The sequence below is a fragment of the Ranitomeya imitator genome, chromosome 4 (genome assembly GCF_032444005.1).
Source record: "Ranitomeya imitator isolate aRanImi1 chromosome 4, aRanImi1.pri, whole genome shotgun sequence".
Taxonomy (NCBI): domain Eukaryota; kingdom Metazoa; phylum Chordata; class Amphibia; order Anura; family Dendrobatidae; genus Ranitomeya; species Ranitomeya imitator.
The window spans coordinates 668195968-668207293 of record NC_091285.1 but is presented as its reverse complement, the minus strand read 5'-3'; the positions used below and the strand labels follow the sequence as shown (position 1 = coordinate 668207293).

The window sequence follows — 11326 nt, the reverse complement described above, 5'->3', positions numbered from 1 at the left end:
TTTGTGTGAAATGATGACCAACTTCCCTTGTTTTCCACTTTTTACGTGTTGTTCCAATACACACAAAGGAAATTGACCTGTGTAATTGCAATCATTTTGCGGAAGAAACGCTTCATTTTCTGGAGCAATTTCAAGGGTGCCAACACTTTTGGCAATGACTGCATATAACTATATATAATGTTATGGCTCTTGGAAGAAGGTGAGGGGAAAAAATAAAAACAGAAAATGGAATTAGAAGCAGAAGGGGTTAATGGACTGTTACTGCATACGTGTGCCAACCGTGCCCCCTTATGTTACAGCTGGCGTCGCCTGCATGCTGTAGGACATTTTAGGACACTCTGTGCTCTGCAGCCTACATGATAGGACACAGGCTGCCATGAACGACACCACACGACGCTGCACATTGTTTCCACCGATATTTATTGAAAATCCCGTTCTATACAGCATTTCTCTGCTCCTGGCAAAGCTGGATGAAAACCAACATGGCGGCGTTTTCAGCTTCCCCAAGGTCATTACCCAGCTGGATAGGACCTCTGATTGGCTATTTGATAACTAACATGGCCGCTCTTACAGGCCGTGTCGCCCATCTTTCTTACATCCCTGAATGGTGCAGATGTGCAACGTGAGACATGGTAAGACCCAGCAGTACTTTATATTAGTGACCGTCACCTGGGGAAGCAGTGAGGCATCAGATGAGGGCTGTCACCCAGCTTTCTCAGACCCAGAAGTGTTTTTGAGGGCTGTCACCCAGCTTTCTCAGACCCAGAAGTGTTTTTGAGGGCTGTCACCCAGCTTTCTCAGACCCAGAAGTGTTTTTGAGGGCTGTCACCCAGCTTTCTCAGACCCAGAAGTGTTTTTTTTTTTCAGGGTGCTCGGAGGGGGAGAGAAGTGACCCTATATATCAGGGATCAAAACGACAGCACAATGTGTCGGGCTCTTCACAATGGTGGAATGCTCTCGGAGCGGAGGGGCTTTGTGACATTTTTTAGCATTTTGTGGGCCGTTTAGCGGATTTTATTGCTCATTGGTTTAAAGGAGTCTATAATATGAAAGAACCGGACCTGGGAACACATCCCCTTTAAATGTCTTATCTGTATCGCGGGCCGTTGGGTAATGTTCCGGTGACTGCTCCTGGAGATTATATGGCCGGCGTCTCTCTCCCAGGGCGGGATCATTACTGCTCCATCCTGCGGTGTTGTCTCGTCTCCTCTTCCTCCTCCCCCGCGGACGCTCTCGTTTCCTCTGTCTTGCGTGACGCAGCCTCTTCCTGCGAGGGAAGGCTCACTTCCTGCGGGCCGGAGGTCAGTCTGAAGAGAACCGGCAGCTCAGCAAGGATGGGGTTGGTTTCTTGAAGACAATGGATCCATTTGCCCAGCGCTCTCTCATCTCCAGATCCTGCCATGCACATGGCGTAGACCGCACCCTCCTCCACTGCGAACAAAAGCCAAGATGTCACCTGGATGTTTAACCCCCTAATTTTTGCCGCCATTCCCCAAACCCATGCAGTTGAAGGCCATCTACTAAAAAAAGCTGGAAATATCCTCGCCCCTCACACACCGAACCCCTCAGGCTTTTCCTGACCTCCATCATTCTCACCTTCATCCACATCAAAGCTCAAGTCGTCCCCGAGATCCCTCTCCAGGTCCAGGTCCAGTTGCAGGGGGTAATAGAGACATCTCTCGGGGTCTACTTCCTCCTGTCCAACGAGCAGATGGCAGTCATCAATTATCAATGACCAGACATAGACACCACAGCCGGCACCGTGTACCCACCTGCTTTATGGCGCCTGGCTCCGCGCGAAGGACATAGTATTGGACGCAGGTCGTCTTTAGCCACAGTGGGAACGGACCTTCAACTATTACAGGGAAACTGTGATCATGGCGTGCCAGGAGAGACATCTGATCCGGAGACTGGATACCTGGGGGGGAAACCAGACCGTGTGACCAGACATCACACTCTCTGACACTGGATCTCAGAACTGATCATCTCATGTTTCCGCCCTCAGCTAACATGACATACCAAAGCTCCCAGACAGCCGCCTGCTATCTCTGTGCTGCTCCTCATCCTTCATTATATACAACCACCTCAAAAACATCTCCAGAATCTGCCATTTCCTTACCATCTTGATTACTATAACTTACATTTTTCTCTAGCCGCTTCACCGATGTCTCCACCTTGTACTTGTTACCCGTCCGCTACACAGGATACAACATAAACTTGTCCCTCTCACCCACAAAGCTCTCCACAGTCCTGCACCACCCTACATCTCCTCCCTTATTTCTGTTTATCACCCTGCCTGTCCTCACCACAGTCCTGCACCACCCTACATCTCCTCCCCTCTATCACTCTGCCTGTCCTCACTACAGTGCTGCACCGCCCTACATTTCATCTGTCTATCACTCTGCCTGTCCTCACCACAGTGCTGCACCGCCCTACATCTAATCATCTGTCTACCATTCTGCCTGTCCTCACCACAGTGCTGCACCGCCCTACATCTCCTCCCCTCTGTCTACCACTCTGCCTGTCCTCACCACAGTGCTGCACCGCCCTACATCTCATCTGTCTATCACTCTGCCTGTCCTCACTACAGTGCTGCACCACCCTACATCTCCCCAATGTCTATCACTCTGCCTGTCCTCTCCACAGTGCTGCACTGCCCTACATCTCCTCCCCAATGTCTATCACTCTGCCTGTCCTCACTACAGTGCTGCACCACCCTACATCTCCTCCCCTCTGTCTATCATTCTGCATGTCCTCACCACAGTGCTGCACCGCCCTACATCTCCTCCCCAATGTCTATCACTCTGCCTGTCCTCACCACAGTGCTGCACCGCCCTACATCTCCTCCCCAATGTCTATCATTCTGCCTGTCCTCACTACAGTGCTGCACCGCCCTACATCTCCTCCCCTCTGTCTATCATTCTGCATGTCCTCACCACAGTGCTGCACCGCCCTACATCTCCTCCCCAATGTCTATCACTCTGCCTGTCCTCACCACAGTGCTGCACCGCCCTACATCTCCTCCCCAATGTCTATCACTCTGCCTGTCCTCTCCACAGTGCTGCACTGCCCTACATCTCCTCCCCAATGTCTATCACTCTGCCTGTCCTCACTACAGTGCTGCACCACCCTACATCTCCTCCCCTCTGTCTATCATTCTGCATGTCCTCACCACAGTGCTGCACCGCCCTACATCTCCTCCCCAATGTCTATCACTCTACCTGTCCTCACCACAGTGCTGCACCGCCCTACATCTCCTCCCCTCTGTCTACCATTCTGTCTGTCCTCACCACAGCGCTGCACCACCCTACATCTCGTCTCCTCTGTCTATCACTCTGCCTGTTCTCACCACAGTGCTGCACCGCCCTACATCTCCTCCCCTCTGTCTATCACTCTGCCTGTCCTCACCACAGTGCTGCACCGCCCTACATCTCCTCCCCTCTGTCTATCACTCTGCCTGTCCTCACCACAGTGCTGCACCACCCTACATCTCCCCTCTGTCTATCACTCTGCCTGTCCTCACCACAGTGCTGCACCGCCCTACATCTAATCATGTCTACCATTCTGCCTGTCCTCACCACAGTGCTGCACCGCCCTACATCTCGTCTCCTCTGTCTATCACTCTGCCTGTTCTCACCACAGTGCTGCACCGCCCTACATCTCCTCCCCTCTGTCTATCACTCTGCCTGTCCTCACCACAGTGCTGCACCGCCCTACATCTCCTCCCCTCTGTCTATCACTCTGCCTGTCCTCACCACAGTGCTGCACCGCCCTACATCTCCTCCCCTCTGTCTATCACTCTGCCTGTCCTCACCACAGTGCTGCACCACCCTACATCTCCTCCCCTCTGTCTACCATTCTGCCTGTTCTCACCACAGTGCTGCACCGCCCTACATCTCCTCCCCTCTGTCTATCACTCTGCCTGTCCTCACCACAGTGCTGCACCGCCCTACATCTCCTCCCCTCTGTCTACCATTCTGTCTGTCCTCACCACAGCGCTGCACCACCCTACATCTCCTCCCCTCTGTCTACCATTCTGCCTGTTCTCACCACAGTGCTGCACTGCCCTACATCTCCTCCCCTCTGTCTATCACTCTGCCTGTCCTCACCACAGTGCTGCACCACCCTACATCTCCTCCCCTCTGTCTACCATTCTGCCTGTTCTCACCACAGTGCTGCACCGCCCTACATCTCCTCCCCTCTGTCTATCACTCTGCCTGTCCTCACCACAGTGCTGCACCGCCCTACATCTCCTCCCCTCTGTCTACCATTCTGCCTGTTCTCACCACAGTGCTGCACTGCCCTACATCTCCTCCCCTCTGTCTATCACTCTGCCTGTCCTCACCACAGTGCTGCACCACCCTACATCTCCTCCCCTCTGTCTACCATTCTGCCTGTTCTCACCACAGTGCTGCACCGCCCTACATCTCCTCCCCTCTGTCTACCATTCTGTCTGTCCTCACCACAGCGCTGCACCACCCTACATCTCCTCCCCTCTGTCTACCATTCTGCCTGTTCTCACCACAGTGCTGCACCGCCCTACATCTCCTCCCCTCTGTCTATCACTCTGCCTGTCCTCACCACAGTGCTGCACCACCCTACATCTCCTCCCCTCTGTCTACCATTCTGTCTGTCCTCACCACAGTGCTGCACCACCCTACATCTCGTCTCCTCTGTCTATCACTCTGCCTGTTCTCACCACAGTGCTGCACTGCCCTACATCTCCTCCCCTCTGTCTATCACTCTGCCTGTCCTCACCACAGTGCTGCACTGCCCTACATCTAATCATCTGTCTACCATTCTGCCTGTCCTCACCACAGTGCTGCACGGCCCTACATCTCCTCCCCTCTGTCTATCTCTCTGCTCGTCTTCACCACAGTGCTGCACCGCCCTACATCTCCTCCCCTCTGTCTACCACTCTGCCTGTCCTCACCACTGTGCTGCACCGCCCTACATCTCCTCCCCTCTGTCTACCACTCTGCCTGTCCTCACCACTGTGCTGCACTGCTCTACATCTCACTCACCCTACCCATCCTCTCCACAGTGCTGTACCGCCCTACATCTCCTCATCTGTCTACCATTCTGCCTGTCCTCACAGTGCTGCACCGCGCTACATCTCCTCAATATCCCTGCCTACCACTTTTCCCATCCTCAAGACAGTGCTGCACCACCCTACATCTTCCTCATCTCTGTCTACCACCCTACCCGTTCTCTAAAAAGTGCTGCACCTCCCTACATCACCTTCTCACCTATATCTACCACCCTTCCTCTCGTCAAATAGCTGGAGTCCCCCTTTGTAATGGTGCTCTGTCATGTACATACCCACGAGATGCTCATGTTCTTGGACTGTGCCATCCTCACACACTTCTGATGACGGCAGCTGTATAGAAATCGTACAAGTCATCATTTATATACATGGCTATGGCTTATGTGAGATCTGAAGTCGTCACATTGCAGGGTATCACACAGATTCTGAGAACGTTTGCCATTCCTAGCGGATAAATGGCTGCCCAATGGCGGTCTACAGAGGACCGAGCGTCCTGTCCTCCCAATGGTCACTCCACCACCAGTAAGACTATGTTACAGAGGATATGCCAGAAAAGTAATGTCAGAACCCCCCAGGCTATCAGATAATGTGCGACAATCACTAGTGGCCACCATTATAAATCTCGGCATGTGGGTTATACATTTATTGGGTCTTGTATAAATTCATGCAGATGTCGCCCTATAAAAAAATGTCCTCCATTTTTGGTAAAGAGGGAGAGAAATCAAATATTTTGGAAGGGAAGGAAACTCACTGGAAATACTTAAAGATTGTTAAATGAACATTAAAAATGTGGAAACGGCTCTTAAATATCTCTCTTCTAGGTCAAGATATAATCTTTTGAAGTTACAGGCCCTAAGCCTGAGGCTGCACTACTGAGATTGTGAGGCCCATGAAACCTTCTGATTTCTGTCAGTTGCACTGTTGTCATGGAGACCTTGTTTGATTCTGGATCACCATCAATATTTACATCCTAACTGGCCGGTATGCTGTCAGTTTTGTCTGGACATTGCTCAAAAACTGGAATCTATCAGTGGTGCAGTCTCAGGCTTCAGGCCTGTAACTTCATGAGCTCATATCTCAGAGGAGAAGTAAGATATTTACACGTGGTTTTCACATTCTTCATGTATAATAAAAGGGCCTTCTCCGGCTGGGTTACCATTCTCAATGAAACAATGAATGTCCTGATAGTCACCTGGTAAACTGTCACTTGGGCGTCTCTGTCTGCGGCTATTCGCATCAGGCAAACTTTTGAAAGAGCAACAGGATCGGCTTCTAGGTGAACGGGCACAGGGTAAGGGTTGGCATGCTTAAAACGAGGAAACCAATAGAGCATCCGCTGGTACTTCTTCACAGGGTGACTGAATTTCCCAAATGTTTGTACAAGGAGGAAATAGGTGTGCTTGTTAGGGGTGATTCCTGTAATGAGGAAAAACAGTTACTGCCAGCCGATACCACAGGGGTAAACTCCCCTAACCCTGTCACCCCGAGGTGGGAGGAGCAGACTCCATGTCACGTAGCTCCATCCTCCTGTCTGTGTCACCCTGTGGTGGGAGGAGCAGACTCCCTGTCACATAGCTCCTCCCTCCTGTCACCCTGTAGTGGGAGGAGCAGACTCCCTGTAACACAGCTCCTCCGTCCTGTCTGTGTCACCCTGTGGTGGGAGGAGCAGACTCCCTGTCACATAGCTCCTCCCTCCTGTCTGTGTCACCCTGTGGTGGGAGGAGCAGACTCCATGTCACATAGCTCCTCCCTCCTGACTGTGTCACCCTGTGGTGGGAGGAGCAGACTCCATGTCACATAGCTCCTCCCTCCTGTCTGTGTCACCCTGTGGTGGGAGGAGCAGACTCCCTGTCACATAGCTCCTCCCTCCTGTCTGTGTCACCCTGTGGTGGGAGGAGCAGACTCCCTGTCACATAGCTCCTCCCTCCTGTCTGTCACCCTGTAGTGGGAGGAGCAGACTCCCTGTAACACAGCTCCTCCCTCCTGTCTGTGTCACCCTGTAGTGGGAGGAGCAGACTCCCTGTAACACAGCTCCTCCCTCCTGTCTGTGTCACCCTGTGGTGGGAGGAGCAGACTCCAGGTCACATAGCTCCTCCCTCCTGTGTGTCACCCTGTGGTGGGAGGGTCAGACTCCCTGTAACATAGCTCCTCCCTTCTGCCGGTGTCACCCTGTGGTGGGAGGAGCAGACTCCATGTCACATAGCTTCTCCCTCCCTGTGGTGGGAGGAGCAGACTGCCATTTAGCTCCACCCTCCTGTCACCCTATGGGGGAGCAGCCTCCATGTCACATAGCTCCACCCACCTGACTGTCACCCTATGGGGGAGGAGGACTCCATCTCACATAGCTTCTCCCTCCTGACTGTGTCACCCTGTGGTGGGAGGAGCAGACTCCATGCCACATAGCTCTGCCCTCCTATCCATCACCCCATTGTGGGAGGAGCTGTACTGTACTCCATATTTACCATAGAACTCCATTTGATCCAGGACCCTGATCGCGCACTCCTGCTGTCGGGGGTAATGAAGGAACATGGTCTGGATGAAGTTCTGTGGGACGAACACCTCCTTGGGGAACACATCCAGCAGTTTGTTATAAACCTCGATGTCTTTCTCCACCCCAAACTGCGGCATCCACCTGAGCGCTGCCTCGATCATCTCGACGTGTCCTCTCCTCCTCACGTCTCGGCCACAGAACAAGTCGAGCACCTCGACAAATGAGGTCTTGTCCCTCTGTTCCTTTGCAAACACATCTTCAAATGGAGCTACGGTCTTCGATGGCGGGCCAGTCACCGGAGGACCGGGTGAGGATGAGGTGTGGGCTGCCCGGAGCAACTGGAGACAGAGGGGAAGGGGGGGGACCACAATGATCACATGTGCTCCAGATTATAGTCATTTTATCTTTATGTATCCGAATAGTGGCGGCTCGGATACAGCTGCGCACTCACACTCACCTTTGCCCCGTGGGGCGCCGCCGCTGGCATCGGTCTGACCCCCGCACATAGCTTGTGTGCAGCAAACAACAACCGCAGGCTCCTCATCCTCGACCGTCTGCAGATAAAGATCACATCAATGGGATTCAGGGGTCACTTTCATTTCTTAAAGGGGCTATTCCCCAGCCTCGCAGATGGATACTGTTGGATAGTGCTTGTAATTATGAGCAATTTTGCAATTTGCGGCTTATTAAAATCTGCTGCCGTTCATGACATATTAACACTTTTTTTTTTATAGTTCGTTGCCTAGAAGACCGACCACCGCTGCAAAAACATGCACAGTGCTCTTTTCTATTGAGCTTGTAAGCGCTGGATCTCCGGAGCGCGCTGTTACCTCCCAATCCCGGCCAGCTTCAGCCCAACGCTCAAAAGCTAGACGGTAGCGGTGGTCGGTCTCCACGGCAACAAGCTGTAAACAAAACACGAGTGTTAATATCTAAACAACGGCTGAAAATGTTAAAAAGCTGCAAAAGGGCTCGGAATAACTATCACTTATCCGAAAATATCCATCTAGGAAGCCATAAACACTTCTCAACAGTAACAAACCCTCAGCTGTGAGAGGCAGAGTGGAGACAGGTGGAAGCAATAAAGAAGGCACAACATGACAACATGCAGACATAGAAAAGGTTGGGGGGAGATGATATGGCGCACGGTGGTGGGCACTGGTGGTCATCTGCTACCAGTGGTCAGAATGTGACAGAACATCATCATCTCCAGCCATATGTCACGGCCACAGACGCCGGCGCCATCACCCCCAGTGCACACGCAGCCGTTTACCTGCTCAGGAACCGCAATGTCAATTTGCTTCTATGGGCGCCGCCATCTTGGAGGAGAACAACGTCATCGTTCTTCTCGTCACTAGAGGCCCAACTCTCCGCTCTCATTTTTTCCACATCGCCGGCGCCATTTTGTCGGCTCCGCTGTAATGTATAGTATTTTGGACTATAACAAAATGGCGACCGATCCCCCTATTGATACATCTGGAACAAATTTTATTCAAAATCGAAAAATTGCCCAATAATTCACGTCTGCCGGTCTAATACAAATGAATGCAGTGTATTTTTTTTACAGATTTATTTAGGATTAACTGTCTCTGGGAAAGCTGGGTGATAACCATTATGGCCATCGTTGTACCCAGCTTTTCCACTTTCCTGATTGATAATTCTGCCTCAGTATGCAGTGCTATAGCCAGGGTTTCTCTATAGCTACATAACTGCTCACATTTAACATGCAGAAGTTTGGGAAAGCCGTCTGACAACTATTGTGGGATCGCTAGGGTCGTTAAGTTGTCACCAAGCTATTCTGCTATCCTGAATGGTAATATTGGCTCTGCCGTAAGAAAACCGCCATCCTCATGCTGCTGTATTGGTGTAACTATAAGGGGGCTATAATTGAGCCCCCCGCGTCACACCAAGGACCCAATTCAATCCTCGTGCTGCTGTATTGGTGTAACTATAGGGGGGCTATAATTGAGCCCCCCGCGTCACACCAAGGACCCAATTCAATCCTCGTGCTGCTGTATTGGTGTAACTATAGGGGGGCTATAATTGAGCCCCCCGCGTCACACCAAGGACCCAATTCAATCCTCGTGCTGCTGTATTGGTGTAACTATAGGGGGGCTATAATTGAGCCCCCCGCGTCACACCAAGGACCCAATTCAATCCTCGTGCTGCTGTATTGGTGTAACTATAGGGGGGCTATAATTGAGCCCCCCGCGTCACACCAAGGACCCAATTCAATCCTCGTGCTGCTGTATTGGTGTAACTATAGGGGGGCTATAATTGAGCCCCCCGCGTCACACCAAGGACCCAATTCAACCCTCGTGCTGCTGTATTGGTGTAACTATAGGGGGGCTATAATTGAGCCCCCCCACGTCACACCAAGGACCCAATTCAATCCTCGTGCTGCTGTATTGGTGTAACTATAAGGGGGCTATAATTGAGCCCCCCGCGTCACACCAAGGACCCAATTCAATCCTCGTGCTGCTGTATTGGTGTAACTATAGGGGGGAAATAATTGAGCCCCCCGCGTCACACCAAGGACCCAATTCAATCCTCGTGCTGCTGTATTGGTGTAACTATAGGGGGGAAATAATTGAGCCCCCCGCGTCACACCAAGGACCCAATTCAATCCTCGTGCTGCTGTATTGGTGTAACTATAAGGGGGCTATAATTGAGCCCCCCGCGTCACACCAAGGACCCAATTCAATCCTCGTGCTGCTGTATTGGTGTAACTATAGGGGGGCTATAATTGAGCCCCCCGCGTCACACCAAGGACCCAATTCAATCCTCGTGCTGCTGTATTGGTGTAACTATAGGGGGGCTATAATTGAGCCCCCCGCGTCACACCAAGGACCCAATTCAATCCTCGTGCTGCTGTATTGGTGTAACTATAGGGGGGCTATAATTGAGCCCCCCGCGTCACACCAAGGACCCAATTCAATCCTCGTGCTGCTGTATTGGTGTAACTATAGGGGGGCTATAATTGAGCCCCCCGCGTCACACCAAGGACCCAATTCAATCCTCGTGCTGCTGTATTGGTGTAACTATAGGGGGGCTATAATTGAGCCCCCCGCGTCACACCAAGGACCCAATTCAATCCTCGTGCTGCTGTATTGGTGTAACTATAGGGGGGAAATAATTGAGCCCCCCGCGTCACACCAAGGACCCAATTCAATCCTCGTGCTGCTGTATTGGTGTAACTATAGGGGGGCTATAATTGAGCCCCCCGCGTCACACCAAGGACCCAATTCAACCCTCGTGCTGCTGTATTGGTGTAACTATAGGGGGGCTATAATTGAGCCCCCCGCGTCACACCAAGGACCCAATTCAATCCTCGTGCTGCTGTATTGGTGTAACTATAGGGGGGAAATAATTGAGCCCCCCGCGTCACACCAAGGACCCAATTCAACCCTCGTGCTGCTGTATTGGTGTAACTATAGGGGGGGAATAATTGAGCCCCCCGCGTCACACCAAGGACCCAATTCAATCCTCGTGCTGCTGTATTGGTGTAACTATAGGGGGGCTATAATTGAGCCCCACGCGTCACACCAAGGACCCAATTCAATCTTCGTGCTGCTGTATTGGTGTAACTATAGGGGGGCTATAATTGAGCCCCCCGCGTCACACCAAGGACCCCATTCAACCCTCGTGCTGCTGTATTGGTGTAACTATAGGGGGGCTATAATTGAGCCCCCCGCGTCACACCAAGGACCCCATTCAATCCTCGTGCTGCTGTATTGCTGTAACTATAGGGGGGAAAAAATTGAGCCCCCCGCGTCACACCAAGGACC

The 11326-nt window shown here is 52.0% G+C and overlaps 1 protein-coding gene across 2 annotated transcripts; it reads right to left on the bottom strand.

The window, feature by feature from the left end:
- Nucleotides 1-403: 403 nt before the first annotated feature.
- ECSIT (ECSIT signaling integrator) lies at nucleotides 404-8918 on the bottom strand. Of its 2 annotated transcripts, none has more exons than XM_069767189.1 (8): nucleotides 8812-8918; nucleotides 7996-8092; nucleotides 7510-7876; nucleotides 6240-6463; nucleotides 5323-5380; nucleotides 1773-1918; nucleotides 1597-1696; nucleotides 404-1431 (listed from the first exon to the last, which is right to left on the bottom strand). In XM_069767189.1, the coding sequence occupies exons 1-8, from the start codon at nucleotides 8916-8918 to the stop codon at nucleotides 1175-1177; spliced, it is 1356 nt and encodes a 451-aa protein (XP_069623290.1). In that variant the 3' UTR covers nucleotides 404-1174. The 2 variants fall into 2 exon arrangements, with proteins under 2 accessions (XP_069623290.1, XP_069623291.1); XM_069767190.1 differs by having other exon boundaries at nucleotides 8581-8817.
- Between the last annotated feature and the right edge of the window lie 2408 nt (nucleotides 8919-11326).